This window comes from Melitaea cinxia, chromosome Z (genome assembly GCF_905220565.1).
Source record: "Melitaea cinxia chromosome Z, ilMelCinx1.1, whole genome shotgun sequence".
Taxonomy (NCBI): domain Eukaryota; kingdom Metazoa; phylum Arthropoda; class Insecta; order Lepidoptera; family Nymphalidae; genus Melitaea; species Melitaea cinxia.
This window is the reverse complement of record NC_059424.1, coordinates 8,567,777-8,592,125: the sequence shown is the minus strand read 5'-3', so window position 1 is coordinate 8,592,125 and position 24,349 is coordinate 8,567,777. Positions and strand designations below refer to the sequence as shown.

The 24,349-nt window shown below is 32.8% G+C and overlaps 1 protein-coding gene across 1 annotated transcript; it reads left to right on the top strand.

Moving 5' to 3' along the window:
• Positions 1-2,920: 2,920 nt before the first annotated feature.
• On the top strand, positions 2,921-23,146 carry LOC123668702 (USP6 N-terminal-like protein). The gene is made up of 6 exons (XM_045602405.1): positions 2,921-3,302; positions 5,710-6,538; positions 6,608-6,843; positions 12,083-12,144; positions 17,722-17,914; positions 22,669-23,146. The coding sequence occupies exons 1-6, from the start codon at positions 3,160-3,162 to the stop codon at positions 23,030-23,032; spliced, it is 1,827 nt and encodes a 608-aa protein (XP_045458361.1). The 5' UTR covers positions 2,921-3,159; the 3' UTR covers positions 23,033-23,146.
• Positions 23,147-24,349: the final 1,203 nt, after the last annotated feature.

Genomic DNA, 24,349 nt, shown 5'->3' with positions numbered 1-24,349 from the left:
TGATATTTGTAATAAAAAAAAATACTAATCGATAGATTTTTAATAGCTCAATTCAACTACGCTGTCCTTTAAAATTGTTCACCTTAAGTTATTTAATAAAAAATCAATAAAGTCGTTGAAAAAAAATTTAAAGTTGTTCAAACTATTTATATTTATATAACAATTAAGGAAAGTGGAGCTGTTCCAAGCTCTACTTGAGCAGTTAAGCCGTCGGTCCCGGTTGTCATCATGTACACCTGATAATGATCCTTACCTATGGAAAAATCTCATAAAACATGGAAAAATATAGACCAAATTCTCATACAGAGTTATGAGAGTCTATGGGATCTTAGATATACTCGCAGATATTTGGTCTGCATTTGTCCATGTGTTTTTGCTGTGTGGTTACGGCAATGAAGAATATAGCCACCCCCTCTCTTCCCGTGGGTGTCGTAAGAGGCGACTAAGGGATAACACAGTTCCACTACCACCTTGGAACTTAAAAAGTCGACCGATGGCGGGACAACCATCCAACTACTGGCAATAAAATACACAGGCCGTAGATGGGCAGCAGCGTCTTCGGTGCGACAAAGCCAGCCCTGGGGTCACCAACTCGCCTGCTCGGCGTGGTCTGTTCGACTCTGTTCGACTCTGTTCGACTCTGTTTGACCCTGTTCGACCCTGTTCGACCCCGTTCGACCCTGTTCGGCCCTGTTCGGCTCTGTTCGACTCTTTTCGACATTGTTCGACTCTGTTCGACTCTGTTCGACTTTGTTTGACATTGTTCGACTCTGTTCGACTCTGTTCGACTCTGTTCGACTCTGTTCGACTCTGTTCGACTCTGTTCGACTCTGTTCGACTCTGTTCGACTCTGTTCGACTCTGTTCGACTCTGTTCGACTCTGTTCGACTCTGTTCGACTCTGTTCGACTCTGTTCGACTCTGTTCGACTCTGTTCGACTCTGTTCGACTCTGTTCGACTCTGTTCGACTCTGTTCGACTCTGTTCGACTCTGTTCGACTCTGTTCGACTCTGTTCGACTCTGTTCGACTCTGTTCGACTCTGTTCGACTCTGTTCTACTCTGTTCTATTCTGGTATATTCTGTTCTATTCTGGTATATTCTGTTCTATTCTGGTATATTCTGTTCTATTCTGTTCTATTCTGTTCTATTCTGCTAAATTCTGTTCTATTCTGTTCTATCCTATTCTATTCGATTCCATACGATTCTTTTCGATTATCTTCTCGATTTTTTATTCGATTTTCTATTCGATTTTCTATATGATTCGAGTTTACTTGACTCTACTCTACTCGATTCTACTCGAATCTGCTCTACTCTATTCTACTCGATTAGATTCTATTCGATTTTCTATTCGATTCTATTCTGTTTGGTGTTTTTGTGATTAAAATAAAACCGTATAAAATGTATGTACCACTTCTTTTTTTTAATATGGCAATTGTGCAAGAATGTCTATGTCATCAAATGTCATTTTTTTGTATTCTGTCGAAGTTGTAAGTGTGTTTCTCATTAGCTGCGTCTCTGGGAAAATTCAATCTGTTCAAATTGATTTATAACGGCGATTGTGTCTATATCATCGCGCAACCATAGATGTAGTAATTATAATTTATCAAAATATAATGTAAATTATATATTCAAACGCGCCGTCTATAATCTAGAAATAAAAATACGGCACCATCTACCGGATATATGTACAACTTAGATGCCAAACTGCCATCTTATAGAGAAATTGAAATACGGCACCATCTACCGGGTATCCGAGCAACTTCGATGCCAAGCTGCCTATTGGGATTTAGAACTAACCGATAAATACATACTAAAATCGTTTAATAAACATTTAATTTGCATTAAGTAATATTGAGATCAATAATTGAGATAAAAACTAATCTATCTCCCAAGTAGGACCAAATTACAAATGCTTACAAATTTGATAAACATTGGTTCAGAAGTTCTTATCTTAATATATATAAATCTCGTGTCACAATGTTTGTCCTCAATGGACTCCTAAACTACTTAACCGATTTTAGTCAAATATGCACACCGTGTGCAGTTTGATCCAACTTAAAAGATAGGCTATATTTTATTTTGATATATTATGTTATTATTATATTTCAGAAAAAAATAAGGTGATACGAAGTTCGCCAGGTCAGCTAGTAGGTATATAAAATTCTCATGTCACAATGTTAGACCATACTCTTCTGAAACGGCTAGACCAATTATTATGAAATTTTGTGTGCATATTGGGTAGGTCTGAGAATCGTCCAACATTTATTTTTCATATTCATAAGTTATAACAGGGGCGGAATAAGGGTGTTAATAACGTATATGGCAAAACAACGTTTGCGAGATCATTTACTTCTATCATTTGCAAGATATTGAAAGTAATTTAAAAGTTGAGAGGTAATAATTTTTTAAAATAAATATTTAGCTAAATACTAGCTTTAGTTACCACAGTAGCATTAGTATATTATATACTTAGTTAAAATATTAACAATTTTTTTTTCATAATAGTATAGCTGTTATCATAAGTAAATTTTAAATGTATACTTTAAATATTCTTAGTTAATAATTTATTTAAAGAAATTTAGCCTTTGGGCATGTTATTAAATTAATTTTTTATACTAAAAATATTAATTAAAATTGTAACTAAAAAGACTTGGTTCCAACTCATTCGCGTCTATCTCAAAAAGGGGCGTTTTTCTTTTCATATGATCTAAATTTGATCTAAATCTGAATTCACAATTATTTCATTTTAGTAAATAATGTCCTAAATATGTGTGAATTGTGCTATAAATGTTTCTGTTAACTATCATTTACTTCAACAAAAATATTCTACTACAAAGCATTTCAAGCAATCTATGTAAAATTCAAACAAGTCGCAGTCTGACTAATAGTTGATTAAACTTGGCATGTAAAGTTATTGTATAGATCTGTGGTCAGATTGTTCAAAATAGCGTCGGAGATTTTTTTTAGTTTCTCGAATAATTTTAAGGACGTGATTAAAGGATATGTAAAAAAATAGTTTTAACTATTGCATTGCAATGTAGTCGAGTGTTTTCGATATTTTAATAATAGACAAGGATAAGTGGCAATTTTGTAGGTCGGCTAAACGATTGTAGGTCGTGTAGGTGTTCGATCGGTATGTGGCATAAGCAGGCAGTGTTATGAATGAGGAGGCTCTGTTGGCACGGGCTTCCGAAGAGCGGGAGCGTATCTTCCAAAGATACGAGAGAGGACGAGACAACCTTGCTGGTCAAATAGATCCCTGGGAAGACCCCGAATTTGAAGATTACCATAAAACGGATAGGTATATGTTTCTTAGGAATTTTTCGTGTAGCAGCGTGTTTTGTTTGCGAGTACAACATATAGCCTCCATATAAATTAATTATAGACTATCTTGAATTAATAATAGCTACTGCAAAAGAAGAAATAATCATATTTCTGCTTGTCAACTTCACATTAAGCAAAAGTTTAGCTATGCGACATTTTTGTAATATATATATTTTTAAATATTTTTGAATGGTACCTATACTTAATAATACATCTCTCATCTTAAAAAGCGTTACAATGTAATAAATACATAGCTCATGCAAAATTAAAGTAATAAAGATATCAAATATCTGTAATAAAATTTAACAGGATATAAGGTCCATAAGTTTTACCAAGAAACAACACTTAGATTAAATTCTTTGTTATACTAAAATTATTATACCAATTTATTGATTATTTGTTTCGTCCAAATATTAATATTTATTTTGACTTTTTTATGTTCTGATACTATACAGTAGACACATTTATTATTAAGATTTATACATATATAGCTTGCGAAGAATTGCTCATTTACTTGAGTTTTGATATCTATTTATATGTTGTCGTCCACATATGGCATAAAACTTATGCCATTATTTATGCTGTGAAGTAACTTTATAATAAGTAAATAATTGACGCATTGGTGCAATGGTCACAGCACTGGCTTGTGACTGCTATGCTGGTGGTGGTTTCAATCCCCGTACATGATAAACATTTGTGCTTGTATATTGTGTGTGTGTGTGTATCTGGACTAAACACACTACACAGGAGATAACATGGAGGCCGTTGAGTGTGAAGCATTTTTATGTTTAATATTGTTATTATTTTTACAATTGAAAATTATTTAATGGTTATTGAGCTGACCAATGGCAGGATAACCATCCTACTGCTGGTGTTGAAATACACAGGCCCGCTTGCCTAGCATGGTGACTATGGGCTAAACACATGAGTTTTGACCTTGTGGAGACCTATGTCCAGCAATGGACTGTGATAGGCTGAAATGATGAAATGATGAACTAATATTTTCAATTTATAATATAAGTCCTTATAACAAATAGAGATTTTTCTAATGTTGTAATTGTCATTCAAATTTTTAGCATGTATCATGTTTGCAATAGTTGATGTTAAATTTTTCCATGTTGGATTTTTTAGCTAATGTGAATAACAAAAAAAAAAAAGAATAATTGGCTAATGTGTAGATTGAGTAATGATTTTATTATTAAATTTATTGTGCAAAAAATTATTTTATAATCATCTATTATACCATTCAGCGATTGTTTTTTTAATAAGTATAATTTTTATAGAGTATATCAGCAAGCAAATTTTATTAATATATTATTATGGGTAATCATTTCTAAAGTAAAGTTTAGTTTTGAACAGTCATATTTACAGTTATTATTTTGATTTTGTAATATTTGTTTTGTTCTTATTTTGTATTACAACTATTTTTGCACAGTTTATGCCTTGACATTTATCACTAATGTCTTGTTTAAGATAGTGTGTTGTATTGTAGCCATTTTTCATTTTTGAATTACATATTTAGTTTCCTAATAGCGAAAGATTTATTTTAATTGGTTTGCTATTTTAACAACAAATTTTTCATTATCACAATATTAGTACTCTTTTATTTCTTTTAAGTGTTACAACTAAATTTATTGCATATATACACACAGTGCTACAACTAATATCTATTATGCAGTTCAAAGATATCTAGTTGCACACTTATTACATGTATCATGGTTGTTTTCAAAGACTTAATTTTTTTGATTTTTATTTTATTAAGTTATTTCTGTGTTAAAGACTTCATGCATATTTTATACATATTTGAGGTAGCGTATATATAGTGGAGCGGCCCGTCTGGGGAAGTTAAGGAACTTCCCCAGACGGGCCGCTCAGCTTAAGCTTACAGAAGATCACATCTAATAAATAATAGTGCTTTCTAGTAGTGTTATATTCCTATGGTGAGTAATGTAGACCGAGGTCTTTGGGAGGGTTGGGATGATGGTCAGCAATGTATGCAACCGTGTAATTCCTCTGGTGTTGCAGGCATCTATGAACTATGACTACCATAGGTGATAAATACGTATGTATTATTTACAGATGATCTGAAACTCCTGGAGTAATGCTTAGCGAAAGTACACATAATTGTCTCATGGTTTCTAATTTTTATTTATCTAGCTCTGATAGGAGACAGAGATCTCCTTAATATACTTATAATACAACAGTATTCTTGCAATACAGTGGTTGAAAGTCATTTTATTCACATCAGTTAAAAGTGTCTTCCACAATTCATTTCAATTTTATTTTTCATATTTTGATATGCATAATTATGCATTGATATTAACCAATCAAAATACATATATTATTTTATGTGATCTGTGCTAATATATTAATAAATTTTCTAGATATGGCTTCATTCATGATGAGCGACTCACACAAAAAACAGCACCACAAAAAGTTAACGTGGAAGTTGAAAGGGAGAAGAAATGGGTCAAGATGCTGGGATCTTGGGAATCGACTGCTACTAAGGAAAAGTTGCATAGGAGAATATACAAAGGCATTCCAAACTCTTTAAGAATAAAAATATGGTGCAAGCTTTTAAATGTAAATACCATAAAGTCAGAAAATCCTGGAAAATACCAGGAAATGCTAAAACTTGCAAAGCAGTGGTCGACTGATGTGAGACAGATAGATTCAGATGTAAACAGACAATTCAGGGAACACCAGTTCTACAGAGAACGATATTCAGAGAAGCAGTGCTCATTGTTCAATGTTTTGTGTGCTTATAGTATGTATAACTCTGAAGTGGGTTACTGTCAGGGTATGTCAGGTTTAGCTGGAGTATTGCTCATGTATATGGATGAGGAAGATGCATTTTGGGCCCTTGCCATACTTTTGTCTGATAAGAAATATGCCATGCATGGATTATATGTCGAGGGATTTCCAAAGTTAACAAGATTTTTAGAACATCATGATAAAATTCTGACTAAGTTTATGCCAAAGTTGAAGCAACACTTCGATAAGTTTGGCCTTGATGCTATACTTTACTCTCTGAAATGGTTCTTTGTTTGCTTTGTGGAACGAGTACCCTTCAGTCTATGTTTAAGAGTGTGGGATATATATCTTCTCGATGGAGAACGAGTGATTACTGCCATGGCCTATACTATTCTTAAACTTCATAAAAAAGCTATTATGAAGTTAAATGATATGGATCTTATTGTTAATTTTATCCAGGTATATATTTTTTATGAAATTTTTTGTAATAATTTTATTGATGTTAAGTAAGGGAACTTTTGTTTCTAGGTAAAATTGCATAAAGATTTTGGTTTTGAAGACGATGTTGTTATTTATCATTTGGAGCGGTCAATGGAAGAATTAAAACGAGCTAAGCTTGATTATCCGGGTCCGCCTCCGTCCTCTGAACTGCCTCAGCGCCAACTCGGCACGTTCATAGAGCCAGATAAAAAGTCGAAAATCGGTCAAAGAGCTGAAAATTTTTCTGAAACTGAAAAACAAGCCAGAGCTACAGTAATTTTAAGGTAAGCAAAATATGACATAATATAAAAATGCTTGAGATGGGTTAATCATAACTCACATGGATTTTATCACAAGATTTAGGTCAACAGGTAGGCACGTTTTCGTTTTTAAAGTAACTTTTTGCAACATGCTTGTCTTGGTAAAAGAAAGTAGACGTTTGACATTAAATTATTATTTATTTATAATGAAAATTAATGTGTGAATTAGATCTTATTTTATAATTTACTTTATTATTATCAAAATATTTACTCACCATAGCTTACAACTAAACTTAGTAATCTATACAAATAAAAACAAGACAGTTGCAAAATAAGTTTGGTTTCAATGTGGTTAATGATTTCGGTTTTAAGAGTTCTGCTAAAAAGCTCACTAGTTTGAGCAGTTATTTAATATTATGCTACGAACACACGGTCAAGGCTAGAATTGAAGTAGCACTTGTATCATAATATAGAATGCACACACACACAACATCAGCCTATCGCAGTCCACTGCTGGACAAAGGCCTTCACAAGTTCGCGCCAAAAATGGCGTGAACTTACGTGTTTTGCCCATAGTCACCACGCTGGGCAGGCTGGTTGGTGACCGCAGGGCTGGCTTTGTCGTACCTAAGACGCTGCTGCCCGTCTTCGGCCTGTGTATTTCAAAGCCAGCAGTTAGATGGTTATTCCGCCATTGGTCGACTTTTTAAGTTCCAAGGTGGTAGTGGAACTGTGTTATCCCTTAGTCGTCTCTTACGACACCCACGGGAAGAGAGGGGGTGGCTATATTCTTTAATGCCGTAGCCACACAGCTATATATAATGCAGCATATAGAATGCTTTATCCAAATTCAACGAACACGAAGTCGAGAGCAGTGGCTAGTTCATAATTAAGTTAAAAGTTTATAAGGTAGCTAACCTAATCTACCTAGGTATGCAAGGCTTTTAGCGTTAAGGTTAAAGTGCTTCTAATGTATTGTGAACTCAAGTTTGATGTTTATACATACATCTATAAGTACTAGCTGACCTGGCAAACTTCGTATCGCCTTATTTTTTTTCTTAAATATAATAATTACATATATCAAAACAAAATATACCCTATCTTTCAAGTTGGATCAAACTGCACACGGTGTGCAAATTTGATTAAAATCGGTTAAGTAGTTTAAGAGTTCATCGCGGACAAACATTGTGACACGAGATTTATATATATTAAGATAGAAGTATTAGCTACTATGGTACTAATCACTACATAGTATAAAACAAAGTCGCTTTCTCTGTCCCTGCACATGTATGTACGCTTAAATCTTTAAAACTACGCAACGGATTTTGATGCGGTTCTTTTTAATAGATAGATTGCTTCAAGAGGAAGGTTTATATGTATAATAACATCCATTAAATAGTGGAGAAATACTGTTATTTTTGAGTTTTCTAATGTTATGTCGTAAATATTTTTTTTTTCGCTTAAATTGCAAACGCAGGCTGAACCCTACGAGATTTATCAAAATAATGTACTAAGTATTGTACACATTGAAAAGGTCTACAGAAAACTCCGCGATGGTATATACCTATCTCATATGGATATCCCACAATAACATTTTTTTGTCATTTACTTTTTACGACAAATAATGGCTAATTTTCGAAGCGATTTTAACCAATACAGCATTAATCCTTATCCAATTAAATACCTTAAATATGTTTTTATTTAATATAGATCTAAATGGCCCTTTACAGCAAATGATTTAAATGAATATTTTCGAAGATATTACAGATTTAAAAATCGCGGTACGTAGCGTTTGCGGCGGTTCCGGCCGGCTTTTACTCTTAAGTTAACGCGTGCGGGTCACGGGCAGTGACCCGCACCGTGATGAATAAATCAAAACTACTGATCGATTTTAATCATTTTTTCAGTGAATGACATAGGCTATAATTATATTTTATACCCGTGCGAAGCCGGAGCGGGTCGCTAGTTTTATTAATACATGCGACTAGTGTTGCTAACAAAGTTTTCGGTCTTTCTTTTTCTGGAAATCGCTCCAGACGTTTCAGAGATTAGCTGGAACAAACAGACAGACAGACAGAAATTGTAACAAATGCTATTTTGGTATATGTACCGTGTATACATCCATCCACCATATACATTTAGTAAAATGCGGTTATTTTAAGTAAAAAGCGGTTAGTTTAATATTACAAACAGACACTCCAATTTTATGTATTATCTAGCTTTACATGATTTCTGCTATTCCGTTTACTCTCGTTAAAATATATAGCATACTAGCCGACCCGTGCCCACTTCTTTGTTTGGCGTTAATTATTTTTGTGATGCAAATATAAAGTTTTCATCTCGCTGGCAATTCTCCCACTTGATTTACATATACTATTATTTTTCAATGAATTTTTGTTCAATAATAATCAATATAGCCTATATCACTCCTGAATATTGTAGCTTTCTGTTAGTGAAAGAATTTTCATGATCGGAACAGTATTTGCGAAGGTGTAGGGGCACTACAAACAGACAAAGTTAGAAACTTTACCACTCTATAATATTAGTATAGATGTCACTCAGTAATCACATAGCATTCTACTGATGGATTATTAAAATCGATCCAGTACTTTGGAGTTTATCCAATACAAACAAAATAAAAAATCGATGTTTTCTTCTTTATAATATTAGTACTCGTATATATTTGACCAAAAATGAAATTGACCACTTTTGAACCCGACCCCTTTGGATCTGGCCAAAAGTTAAAAAACATTATTGAGGTTTTTTTTCAATATTATTTTCGTTTTTGTATACGTTTTCGAAAAATTTATTTATAAAATAAATTACCATAGTCTTCTTTTGAAAAAGTTATGGCTATTTTAAATAAAAAAGTTATTATTATGAAAAATACATAACTTTTTCTGGGTTTCATAATTTTTTTTTTTATTGAAATCGGTTCAAAAGTAGTCGATTTGGCATGAAAAATAAAGTAATAGAATTAAATTGAAACTTTAATTGGAATTTACAAATCTTAACAATTATACATTTATTTGTATTATTGGCCGTAAGGCCGTAAACCATGGGCGTATCCAGAATTTTGAATAGGTTTCCACCTAAAAACAAATAAATATATAAATCGATAAATAGTAGAAAGTTAAATTATCACAATAATAGTTTGTATTATCACAATAAACCTACTTAAAATTTCCTCATTAAAATATAAAATATCAATTATTGGCTTCGAATCAGTGTATGGCAAATGCCCTACCTTGCTCTACGTGGGTACGCTCACGCCGTAGACTATTTTTGTAGCGACCCCACCGTATATCAGAAGTAATGTGGTTAAAACAGACACAAATAATATAAAAAGTTAAGCGTGTGTGTGTGTGTCCATGACTGGTCTATCATTGCCAAGGAAAACTGTTGGAGCTACAATCACGAAATATGACCAAAAGGAATTTTTAATTACGTGAACACTTAAAGCCTACGTTTCTAGTCTTGTCTAATTTCGGCTCATTAGGAGGTAAAGTAGGGGATAAAAATCAGAACTTTAATGTAAATAGTTCTGTTCATTTTGAAGATAGTCATTAACCGTAAAATTGTGATGTTTAGTGTTTTTAATGAGTTTTTAGGCGAGCAAAGCCTTAGCCAATCAGCTTGTTGTTGTAACATCTTTTTCTTATTTATTTATTTATTTATTTAATAATTTATGTAACAATGCTGTTACAAAGGCACTACTTATCCCATGATGAAATCTCTTCTAGTAGTCCTGCCACAGGAAAATTATAAAACAGTTGCAAAATTAGCGTGTACAATCTAAACATATTGAGAATAAAAATATAATATATATAATAAATACATAATTATACAATATATAAATGCCTACATACATAATGTATACACACGTAGATACAATTAAGATTATGATACTTATACATACACACATACACATATACGATACATAATATAATACATACGATAAAATATAATACAATACGCATAAAGATACTTATTAAATTGATTTTAGACTAGGATTGATTCAGGTAGAATGCTCTCATTCTTTTCTTAAATAGCGATAGTATTTTGTAATCGCGAATTTCATACAGTAGGGAATTCCAAAGTCTAACGGAATGTACGGTAAAGGTAAAATCGCTACTGTGGGTGGGCATCTGAAGAAGGGAACGTTTATGAGATCTGCACAGAGAATCATCATCGTGAGAGAAAGAAAACCGGTCCTGTAGATAAGAAGGAGAACAAGGATTAAAAAGAGTCTTAACAAAAAAGCAAAATATTCTAACATTTCTACGATAGCGGATAGGTAGCCATTGAAGTTGCTTACGAAAGTGACTAACTAACATGATCATATTTTTTAAGCCGAAAATGAAACGCAAGCATAAATTTTGTAGTCGCTCAAGCCTGTTAAGTAATTCTTCGATGACATCTAAACAAGTGACATCAGCGTAATCAATGATCGGAAGTATGAGAGTTTGCACGAGAGAAACTTTAGTCTTGAAGGGCAAAAAATTTTGTAGTGCTTTAGAATGAAGCAAAAAGTATGTTTTACGACTAATCTCAATATCTTATTGATATAAGCATTCCAGTTAAGATTGGAATCAAAAACATCACCTAAGTTCTTAGCCGCGTCGGAAAAAGTAATAGGAACGCCGTCGACAGTAATAGGGGGTAGTTCAGCTATATCAAGTCTCGAGCGAATGCGTTTACTACCTATGATTAATGCTTTAGTTTTTCCCGGGTTAACAGTAAGACCGAAACTTTCAGTCCATTCAGTAATACGCCTCAGATCATCATTGATGGAGATAATAGCAGACGCAACATCATGTAACTTAAAATGGCGATATATTTTCAAATCGTCAGCATATAAGTGGTATTTGGAAGATATGACCTTTCTTTTTCCATCGCTTATATAGATGTCCTAGTCTTGACGCTTCAAACTCAACGGCCCCTAGTAGGATTTTCTCCTGTGTCGAGAGTCCGGAAATACACACAATACACAAGCACAACGATCAGAGCACGACAAACATCTACATATCACATACAAATGTCTGTCGTGAGCGGGAATTGAACCCACGACCGCCAGCGCAACAGCCAGTGCTATGACCGCTGCGCCAACGCGTCGTCATTGATATCTAATGGAGGAAGATAGCACATTTTAAATGTTGAAATGTATTATCATTAATATATTATCAATATATATTATATTATCAATATATATTATATTATCAATATATATTATATTATCATAAATCTATCATCATTGTTGCAGGCGTGAAAAAGCGGCCCTAGATTTGCAGGAACTGCGAGTGTCACAAAGCGACACAGTTTCAGGTAATTTGGAAATATTGGAGGCTTCGCCGCCCACGTCGCGTACCTCATCCGACACGAGCCTCAGCTCCGATCTGTTCACTCATTTATAAAATTATACACCCTTAAATAATACACAAAGACGGCGTATATTTTTATAACAATCGCCGGTGACTTATTTATTATAATTCATTTTTAATTTATGTTATTTTTAAATATTCTTCGATCGCTGAAAATATTGGTATTGAATGAACGTCGTTTATTCTATCATGCATGCCTAGTGTACGGTATTTACTCATTTACATTACAGTGTTCAATAGATTTTTGATTTATTATTGATATATATTTTTTTTATGTTGATTAAATATCTGAGATATGGCAAGAAGTAGTGTATTTCAAGTATCTTTTTATTGTAGAATGTGTTGTAGATGTGATTTACCTGGAAGTACAAATTATTATATGCGCCGGTTTCGTGCGCTTATAATATTTATGTTCATATTTACGTTATGTAAAAATGATCTAAACGTAGTCAGGATTTAAAAAAAAAAGTTGTAAATATTTAATACATTAATTAGAACACGGAATGGGATCGGCGTCTTCAAATTATTCGAATTTTCTATTGTTAGTAAATTATTCAAAAAGCGCTCGCCTAAATAATTGGATTATTTCCTGTTCGTTTAATTGAAGCCCTGATAATGAATATTTAGATGTATATTATCACAATAATAAAGTTATCTTGAACAATAATAGCTATTTTTATGAAACATCAATTGCGTTTAGGATTACACGAGTTATATAGATAATCGTGAATATATCAGTTCTTTTATATATTAAAATTATTTTTAAACGATATCATTATTACTAGTGTACTGTTAGCAAATTATAGCTACATAGACTTGTGATTTCTTCAAATGTCTAAAATACAGTCACGACATCCACCTGTGTAATTATATTATTGATTTATAAAAGCGATCTCACTTATATTACGATGTATTCTATCGAGTTTTTTAAAACAATCTTATATTTCACACTAATAGTAGTAACTGAAAAACGAAACGTTATTAATAAAGACGAAAACGAGACATAGTCGTTTGCTCAAAACCCCTAAAGCTCGTAGGCCGTTATAATTGTAAAGTCGTTGCGTAATACAATATGATCAATATATTGTGGTTATTATATCCCATGATTCATAATTTATTAAAAAGTTTTAGCGTGTACAAGTTTCAAAAAATATGAACTTAATTAGAAAGACGTTTTATTTTGGCTCGTTATCTAGTCGAATAGAAGAAAAAAATCAATTAGCCGAATTGGTCGAGCCATTCTCGAGTTATGCGCTTACCAACAATCATTTTTATTTATATAGATTATGTTTGACATTCAGTAAAGACAATATTAATATGTAGTCTATAATCTATTCTCAGTTTGATTGATGCCTGTGTGTTAAATATCTTATATTGTGTTTAATGTTTTTTTTTTGTTGATTTAATGTGTTATTTATACATAATTAAAAAAAATACTAGCCAAAATTTCACATTTCACCGTTCGCGCAATTTTCGTAAAAAGGGGTACAAAGTTTTTGCTTCTAGATTTATATTTAGCTCAGTAAAGTCAATTTGATCGGAGTGTCATTGCATCTTCATCATCGCAATTGAATCAAATTCAACAAAACAACGAAAGGTGGCTTACTATGACAGGATATTCCTTAACTAAAGCTGTTCTATTTATTATATACTAAAATATTATCGTTGAAAATACGGCGATACCTAATTATATAGTATTCTATTTATAAAATCCTCCTTTTTTAATATCGTTAAAAAATGGAAGGATAGTTTTCTCATAGTTTTTTCTTTTTATTAATAATATTATACAGTTTTGATCAATAATGAATCTTTAACAAAAGTTTTTTGTTAATACTATTCAGTTATTTGAAATTTCTAAAATTTATCTAAAAATACATAGGAAAACTTTAGACATTTAAAATTATATAGCAATCATAATAATAACTATATATTAAAATTCATATAAATTATAATTCAGTTATAAGACGTTAATGAAAAATTTCAATCAACGATCAACGCAATATCAAATAGTATTCACAAATATTTGAGATACTTATATAATAAGTTAATAATCGTGACTAACTAAAAAAAAAAAAAAAAATATAGCACGAATAGTGTTTCTTGTCAAGTAAATAGGATCTGCATCATCTGATCATGATATGCATCGGCAGGATTGAATTGTGTGACATAGTACAATATTGTTTAATATAACAGCTTAGCGCAAGGTGACTACCTCCACAAATTCAGTGTGAAGTTAATAGACATCTTTGACACTGAATTTTTGCTTGCCAATTCAGTGGACTCTCGGTAAACCGACAAACATTTTGAAAGATATTTTTTGATTGTCGAAATTCTTGGACTTGTATCTGCCAAACTTTTTTAAGACTATCTTGTATTCCTACATAATCCTAAATATACTGTGAACTAGAGAGTTATTTACTAGCTTTGCCCGCAACTTTGTCCGCGTAGAATAGTGTCTTTGCACAGCATTTTTTTGGATATATCTTTTGGTTTATTTTTGACATCAGAATAGCTCTAATATTTTGTCTCTTGCCGCTAACTTATAAAACATTCACATAAACCTGACATTTTTCTTTAGAAACTTTCATCCACTATTCCCTATTGTTATTTTACACCCTTGAGGGTAAAACTTTTACAAACTTTGAATGTCATATTTATTTATATCGAATCATCAGTCTAAAAAATAAGTGTCAAGCTTCTAGCTAGTACCTTTCAATCCCTTACACCACTTTTTTCCCATTAAAAAGTAGCCCATATCCTTAGCAGGCTCTATAATACCTGTGTACCAAATTTCATTTCAATCGGTTCAGTAGTTTTGGCGTGAAAGCGCGACAGACAGACAAATTTACTTTCGCAATTATAATATCAGTAAGGACTGTGTGTCTAATTATTTCCTATTCTTATAAAATCAGGAATTTTGATTTTTCATTAAAGGCCAATTGCAAGGGTATTTAAGCAGAGGCCAGATTACCGAGGATCCACTGTTTATCGTTAACAGCACACGTTAAAAGCCAAGTGGTATCATATAGTCCTATTTGTACGCACTAGCATGGTCACGGTGGTATGGCGGTGGGTTTATGTCATAATTAACAAAATAATTTTTATTAACATTTCTCGCTTACTATTTGTGGAATCGCTAACCAAAAATTAGTTTTAACAATCGTGTACATTTTCAAACGATTTTTAGTCACGTTGATTTTAACGCTTTATCTGTATGTTCTGTCACATTGATTATCGTACGTTTTTTACTTCATGTACTTTAAAAGTATTCTTTAATATTTTTACAAAAGCACACATTTCATGCTACGGGTACAAGATGTGTTCTTATATATTTTGGTTACTGTTTTTGGGTTGATCTCTGCTCTTGCCTGTTTTTTTTTTTTAAAATATAGTCAAGTGGTCCTGCATTCTTTCTATAATCAACATAAACCCACCCCTATCATCCAGTTTGAAAACATGGTGTTGCTTTAACGGCATTGTCTATATTTTTGTATTTATTAGTTTTTAAGTGATATTGCGTACGTATTATTACTTGCGTCAAAATTAAAAAATGAAGACATTTAAAATAATAAAATCATTTTCGTTCAACGTTGTATTTTATTAGTAATACACATTTTTCACTCATTGTTACCATTTAGAGTATTAAAGTAAATATTTTTTGTATTGAAAGTGGCACTTTAAAATTGTTCTCTATTTTTAGTTTTGCCGCCCGTTGTGGTATGAAGACACCTAAACTTAGTAAATATCGTAATACCTTATTCATGGTATGTTTTAGACTTTTTAAACTAGATATCACATAGATTGTGTCACGAGTAGAAACGGCACTGCAGAGTACCTTTAATGCTTTCCTTAACATGTTCGTAATTTGTTTTATTTTTTTCAACTTCTGTTAAGCCCGTTACATTCGCAGCGAAAATTCAAAACATTATCGACGATTGTTGGTCTTCAGTTTCTAAATAATCATTGATATTCAATAAATAAATAAATAAAGCTGCTTTTCTGCTACAGCTATGAATTAAATTAAAGTTTTTTTATGCGGATAAGTTAACGTAAAAGTATTTTTTTAATATTTATAAATGCCTATTATTTTTTGCCTTCAGCCGAAAATACTATCAGCGCGGTTCCCCTCCATACATCCCAAGCCTCTATGAACATCCTTCAAGACGTAACCCTTCTCACTCCACTTTATTCGCTCAAGAATGACCACAAGAATCATAGCTACCTTGTCAAAAGCGAAAATATAAAAAACTTGAGGAGAATGTTGAAAAAATAATTGTAATATAAATAATTGATAAACGATAAAGTACATTCGAGTTTCATTCAGGTTACGAGCAGAGATATTTTTGTTACGTTTGCATGTAATATTATTGGCACATTGTTTGCTTGAAATGTGTGTGTGCTCCCAGCTATGATCCGAGGTAAGTGCAACGTTTTTGCATGTTATTCCTTCGATTGCTCATCCGCTTAATTTATCTACACGATGTTTGCTTTTGCTAACTTTGATTCGGTAATTCATTCAAATATCATTCTTTCATTCATTACTAATACTGACTTCATAAATGAAGCGACAGTTCTTGGAATATAGTGTGAGCTTGTGTGGATCATAGTGGCTCAAATTTTTTTTACATAAATTCTGAATAATAGAGTACATAATGATTTTCTTAAATTAGCAAAGTAATTGAACTTAACATAATTAGAACAACACGTAAGGGATCTTTAGACAAAGCCCCTTCTCGAAGTTGAAGGTTAACCGACAGTCCTAATAATATTTTCTCTTTCTAGAGTAACGATTACTATTATATGTTCAGGATAACAATCATTAGAGCCTATTTAGATTTTTTTCTTATTGACTATATGTACAGCTTACATTGGAATATATTTTAGTCATACAGTATTTTACTTTCTACCACAACTATTTACTATCTAGACGTTATAGTCGTTAAGAAATAAATAAATGTTTATTTACAAAGTCCATAAAACAAAAGCATTGATATTAGTCAGGTAAAAGACACATTTTTATGAGTGATAAAAGCTTTGATTATTTTGGTAAAAGTCACTGTGATCCTCACAATGTCAGTTAAGGATGGAGCGTATAGTAATCGTTTAAGTATTATGTAACGCAATTTTGGGGTCGAGGAACTTGTAAAATCTTATTTGAGGGTCGGGATTAGGGTCCGAACAATACGTGACATACGCTGACATACGCATATAGCTATACGTGACAGTGTCTTTTTTAAATGTAAACAAAAAATTAGATTTTCCTAAAAAAAGATGTAAATGTTCTAAATTAGTAACAATAACAAAGATATTTCAGTAACTTTTCGGTACTTTCAGTAACTTAACTTTTAGGTGATAAAGGTTACTTGCGTGTTACGTAACGTTTAGAACGAGGGAGGGTGCCAAAGAAATACGTTACGGCTCGTTCCATAGGGGAGGAGAGAATGTAAAAGAATCGTGAAAATTTCGTTACATAGTACTCAAATGGCTATAAGTACGAGTGTAAGAGTAAGGTCGTGTGCAGATCACAGTGGGGTCGCGAGCGGTGTTCGCTGCGAGGACTCGACGTCCGCGCTCGGGTCTCGTCGTTCGCTAGCGGACACCAGTGTCACGAGCACGGCCGACCTGAGCGTGTTCTCGAGCGGACGCTCCCACGCGCCCGACAACTCGCTCGACACTCACAGCAACATCAGCGACGACGGCACTGGGTCAGATGGGTGAGATTGTCTAGTAGCACCTACTTGCTTTATACTTTAAAGTCACATTATCTAGGTTTTTTTTTTTTATTATTTTTCCTATTTTTATTGTTTAATCTTTGTGTGTGTAACGGGTCTAATCGCGATGCTTAAGTCTATTAGTATTAAACATTTGTGATATAACACGAAAGTGTACTTAAAATTTAATATAGCAATTTTTTTTATAGCAAAGATACTACACGTTTACGCTTTTTTCCTTTTTTTTGTTAGTATTTATTACATTTAAAGGCGTTGGCTAGTTATCTATGGCAGAACGAATCTTTTAAATAGCAGTCAGTTGCGATTACGCTGTGTGGCTACGTCAGTAAAGAATATAGCCAACCCCTCTGTTTCTGTGGGTGTCGTAAGAGGCGACTCAGGGATAACACAGTTCCACTACCACCTTGGAACTTAAAAAGCCTACCGATGGCGGGATAACCATCCAACTGCTGGCTTTGAAATACACAGGCTGAAGACGGGCAGCAGCGTCTTCGGTGCGACAAAGCCAGCCCTGTGGTCACCAACCCGCCTACCCTGCGTGGTGACATTGGGCAAACACATGAGTTCACGCCATTTTTGGCGGGAACTTTTGGAGGCCTATGTCTAGCAGTGGACTGTATTGGGCTGAAGGGACGATGATGAGTGATGAGTTGTGATTCCTTGAGAAGGGATTGTTTAAAAAGATTCAGCTTTGTGTAAGACTTTTTCCAAATCAGTTCAGGGATTTAAGTCAGAACTCGATTTGTAACATACCACAAAAAAAATTCAAAGTTATAAATGCGATGCTTTTTCCTTGTTATAGTATAATTATAGAAATTCGTTACTTAAAACATATTTTGTTCTGTAGTTTAAACTCGCCCTTAGCTATGTACTTTTTATTTTGTCCTAGCTTTTTCAAGATATTTCGTCTATTGTGGTCACGAGCTGTCTAGTCTCGTGTAGTGCATAAAAAAAACTGTATATAAGTGTCGCGATAAGACCCGCGACAAAAATATTTATAGCTATAATATGATAAATATAGCGTTATATTTAACTTTTTTAACACATTTTATATTTTATTATAAAATAAAAAACGCTAACAGTGATAACGTTTCCTATATCTTCCTTCATTAATATACAGTAATGTGACATTTTCCGTGTATCTTTTTTATAATAATAATAATTGTTCCACTTGGCTTATAATATAGATTGAATATTTTAATGAATGAGATTTGGTGTCGGGGGTGTGATTAATAATTTTCCCTTAATTCCTGCCCTTGTTTTACGTAATAATAATGATATTGGATTAACTTAGCATACATAAAATGTTTCTAATAACTGTTATAATAAAAACATGCCAAGGCTTAAAAAATAAACTATCTGATTACGTATAGTAATATTATAGCCTAATCGACTTATTACCTTGTTGATAGGTAGGTACGTACGTTGATGATTAGCTCTAATGATTAAAGTTTATTACATAATTGTTCAAGGCAATACCAGTATTTATGTGTTATTTCCATAGTAATTACTTTTTAATTTTGTAGAATATTCACTGACAATCTTTTATTTATTTAAATGTTTATATATTTGCGTATAATGTATAATTATTCAGCAAGCTTTCAGAAAACATATTTTAAATATAAATATTTGTATATTTTGCTTTTTCTATGTATATATTATGTAATATAATATTTATTCGTAATAAATATACGGTACTCAAGGTGGGGTCAAAAGGACCGCAGCAAAGCAATCCGGTGGCAGAGCTGGCGATCTCAAACTAAGACCTAAACATAACCTTCGTCCACGGCTGTAAATAAGACTGAGTGTTTAGCCGAAGCTGTGCTAAAGGGTAAGGTGGGTCACACTCACTACCCTGCAGAACATTACAAGCTCATGCCGCAGCGACTCATAAATCGCTAAAGATTGCTTTATGTATAGAATATGTATTACTTAATCCGTAGTGTGATTTATTATAAGATTTATACAACATTCTCTTATCCATGACGCGGATTAATATATTAGTTCTTGATAAGATGAATTCTGTGCTATCGACGTTTAAATATTTTATTACAAAAATCATATAAGGGAAAGGTGGGTAGCCCCGGCCATGTGTAATTTATTTATGGTACACAGCACAGAAAAAGTTATAAACGAAAAAAAAATATATAATATAATTATTAATACGTTAAACGCCGTTTTGATTTTTTACTTTTACTGTTTGGGCCATGTAGTCGACACACAATTTTTTACATGACCGCGAGCCAGAGTCATCTTAAAAAATATGACCTAAAATATGTCAGATGGTGTAAGGAAAAATAAGCAAGATCTTTAAGAATGGGTATGGTAGTGCAATAGAATCTTACCATAAAAATTTCGAAAATAAGGAATTTTTAACTGGCCCCATGGACTATACAAGTGAGGCACAACTGGTGTCCCTCGTGGCGTTCAACGTGTTAAGGCCATTTACGACCACCCGTCGATCCGTTTAAAATTAAATGAAATAGAATACTAATATATGCGTCTTTTGTATTTACAATCAATGTTTTCGCGTTTCTTTATTCTTTTGTATCATATCAGAAACGTGCAATAAGTAGAATTTGATTGGTCATTTTGTCCGGTCCGGTCGTAAGAGCGTTCATACTTAAATCCCTAATTAATATTATAAATGTGAATGTAAGTTTGTTGGTTATGCTTTCGCTCGAAAACTGCTTCAGATAGTAAGTAACATAGGATATATTTTATTTTAAAAAAATGCGAGCGAAGCCGTGGTTTAAAACTAGTATGTCAATAAAGATCGCGTCACCTCAATGTAAGAGTGTAGAGTTGAAAATACGTAAGTAAATGTATACATTACCTGGTCAAACTTGTATATTTATTAGCATATAAAGCCATAATTTTGCTCGAAAGTCAAATCGGGTAGCTGCGGTTATCATTTTGGCGGGTAGCTCCGGACATATATTCTAAGGCTTATTTCTTTTCAGAAGTTCATAAATAATGTTCTTTCCAATCACCTGTCCTTGGTTTATCGTAGGCGGAGGTCAAAATGGCTAAGATTAAAAAGAGAAACACGAACTTAAGAAATTAAGTTGAAAAACAAAATAAGAAATGACAAATACTTTGAACGTGAATTTCCTTGAGTGCAGACGCAGAAAGATAGAGCATTCCTAGCACCATTACGGGAACATGTAAAGGCTATAGTATAAATATATCTTATAAAACATTTTGACACTTGAAACATAAAGAAAAGGCGAACCCAAATATTTATAATTATATATGACTTTAATATCAACTCCTTATTAAAAGAAGATAATTGAAGTCAACAGTTCCAAAGAAGAAGTTAACGCCCAGATAAAGAAAAATAAGAACACCGCCAAAGAAAAATGTAAATTTATAGTTTGACACAACAAAAATAACAATGTACAATTTGTGATGAAATTATTGACGAAGACTGATGGCAATGCCAATAATGTCAAGACTGGGTTCACGAGTCATTTGTTAATCTAAGTGCAGATAATTTGTATAACATATGTAACGGCTAAATATTGCTGTGGCCGGAATTACCCGTCACGATCTTAGAGAAGCCGAAATCAAGCTTATTTTTAAAATAAATTTTGTTCAAGTTTCTGACAATTTATCGTTTTTTTTTGTACGATATTTTATGAAATATATCTTAGAGATAAGTCTTATGTAGGTTAAGATTTTTACTACGTTCTTTATTTAAGACACGATTATACAAATATATATCTGGCTGGGGCCAAAGGGGGTACCCCTTTCCTCTTTTATATTACAAGTGTGTCTAAAATTGGTATGTCACTATTATAGTTTGGTAAAATTGATACATTGTATTATTTATATGAAATAATTTTCTTTGGTTAATTTAGAACGTCAGCTTAAACGACTGTACCAACGCAATTATTTCTTTTAAATTTTTCTAATACTTTGTATAAATTCGTAAATTTAAAAAATTTCATAGAAAATTGGATAATATCAGAAAACGTAACGATTATTTAAAACTCAACGCGACTTAAATGCGTTGCAAACAATTTATAAGAATATAACGTCGGTCGGGTAGTGTATTACAAAATTGACTTGATGAACAGACCCCTTGACTCCGATATTGACAGTATAAATTGTATTGAAAATATAACAATATTGCGCTTGTTGTATTACAACTATACAAATAGTATTAGACTCAGCTTTGCCCGCCTTTATTTTATTGTGTCGGTTAAAGCACTGCTTATGTCATACTTATTGTAGGCTAATAATTTTATTTCCAGTTAACTTTCAGTCGCTGGTATAAGAAATCAGTTTGTACATTTTTAATAAAGTGTAATAAAAATATATGTTTGAACAAATCATGAGTCGACTTTGTCTTCCAAACTAACCCGTTTATTATAAAATTCTTATGTCTTTAATAATATGGCATTACTCATTAACTTTAATCTAACATTTGTCTTAATACATAGACAAGAATTTATATGAAGATGTTTGCAATATATATCTATGTAATATTTGGGTGCCAGATTTATTTTGGAATATTAATTTAGCAATTGAACATGAATTGTAAAAATATAATTTCACAAAAGATGTCTTCATACCAGCGACGGATATTAAGGAACATAGTCATATCCATTTATATATCGCTATGCATTTAAACATAGTTAGGCAAAAACTATTATAGTCAAACGCTAGTTGTAACTTAATAAGCTGATTATGTAATAATAAAAATAAAATGTTTAAATGGAATGTTCCAGATCTGGCATATGCGGCATGAGTATACAGAGGGCGCCATCGACGGCCCATTCGACCCCTCGGGCGACGCCTTACCCCCCGTCCGTGTCTCCTCAGTCCGAAGACGTAGTTCGAATACACGTGACGTACAACCCCCTGGCCGCCAGTCCCTCACACTTACAACCAGTCAGCCCCAAGTACAAGCCCTACGACGAGCACAAGCCGATGACTCTCGGTTTCTATACTAACGGGGCAGCGAACCTACCGTCCGATAACCGAATCAGGATACAGGTGTCGTCCGATGAGCTGTTGACGCCCGTCGTCGACTCCGGCCGCATCATAACGCAACGTTACATTGAATCTCAGGGGATCTACGATATTAATTGAAATGTCAACCGATACTCTATTGTTTATGGTCTTTGTTTACCTCGTTCAGCTGTCAAAGTGATACGTTTCTCGAATTTACGTAGCGATAGTTCAGTGTAAAAGATTTAAATTATTTTTTTGTCTTATTATTATTTTTTTAAATTCGATCTGATCTATCGACGTTGCCATATTTTTGTATATTAGCATTCCGTTATTTTTACAATAATAAAAATATCGATTTGGATTTATTTTTTATTGTGTTACTTAATTTTGATTTAAGTTCATTCGTGTTTTTATAATAACATTAAATATTACATCTTTGTTAGTTCTCTTTTCCCCACCTGTTAGTAGCTATGTTATAATGCGCATTCCTGGTAGGAATTAGTGTCCAGATCGGCTTGAGTTACAACGTTAAAATTACTAATACTATCTAAATTGATATTACATGAGGATGTATAAATCTCAATAATGAAAGAATATGCTAAGTTTATTTATACCTCAATATAAAAAATCTAGAGTCGAACGTACTTTGTTTTGGTGCGTATTTTGTATAGTCATTTCGTTACAATAAGTATTATTGTTATTTAACAAAAATAAATACAGAACTGATAAACTTAAAAAGTTTTGAAAATCCAAAAGTGCACGCCTCGTAATCTCATTTTTTTAGTTTATTGCTAATTATAAATAAACTACGAAGAATTAGACCGTGATCTTCGAAGGGACTTAGTTTTATATAATGCTGAAGCCAATAAAAAATAAATAAACTTGATCAGCTAAGTTTTTCGGCAGTTATCGTGACCACGCCAGTTTTTATACATACATTTGACAGCCGGACGTCTACAAAAATTTTTTTTAATGTTTTTTTAATTTAAAATAGCAAAATGTCTTCTAAAAATGTACTAAGTGTTAAAACTAGTGTTTTTGCATTACATTTACATGTAAATATTGTTCTACAAGTGTGATAGAAAATAAATAGAGACGATTTTAGTTCAAGAAATCGCTTGATTTCTGTTAGGGGAGTGTAGAGTACAAGCTCACCCGCTTCGATTATGAGGCGTGCAAAAAAGTAAAATATTTATAATAGATTTAGTGCCAAAAGTTTCGCTCTCTATCGAGATGTACATTGTACATGCTATGGTTCTCAAATAATGTTTTCAGTGGTTCCGTAGTTTTAGTTAAATGACGATCTGAAGAATTTTAGATAGACAGCTATCTCAAAATGTTGCATAACGTTCCATAATTAAAAAAAACATTACACCGCAATAACAATAAGCTGTTCTATATTCTAGTACTAAATCATATCCTCTGAAGTGTAGGACACGTGTTGCAAAGTTTAAT

What these genes read in the sequence shown, in the direction of transcription:
- LOC123668702 (XM_045602405.1), top strand. Translation starts at nt 3,160, where the DNA reads ATGAATGAGGAGGCTCTGTTGGCACGGGCTTCCGAAGAGCGGGAGCGT. An exon ending in ACAAAGCGACACAGTTTCAG is followed by an intron (nt 12,145 to 17,721) that starts GTAATTTGGAAA and finishes GGTCGTGTGCAG; the next exon opens with ATCACAGTGGGGTCGCGAGC. An exon ending in GACGGCACTGGGTCAGATGG is followed by an intron (nt 17,915 to 22,668) that starts GTGAGATTGTCT and finishes GGAATGTTCCAG; the next exon opens with ATCTGGCATATGCGGCATGA.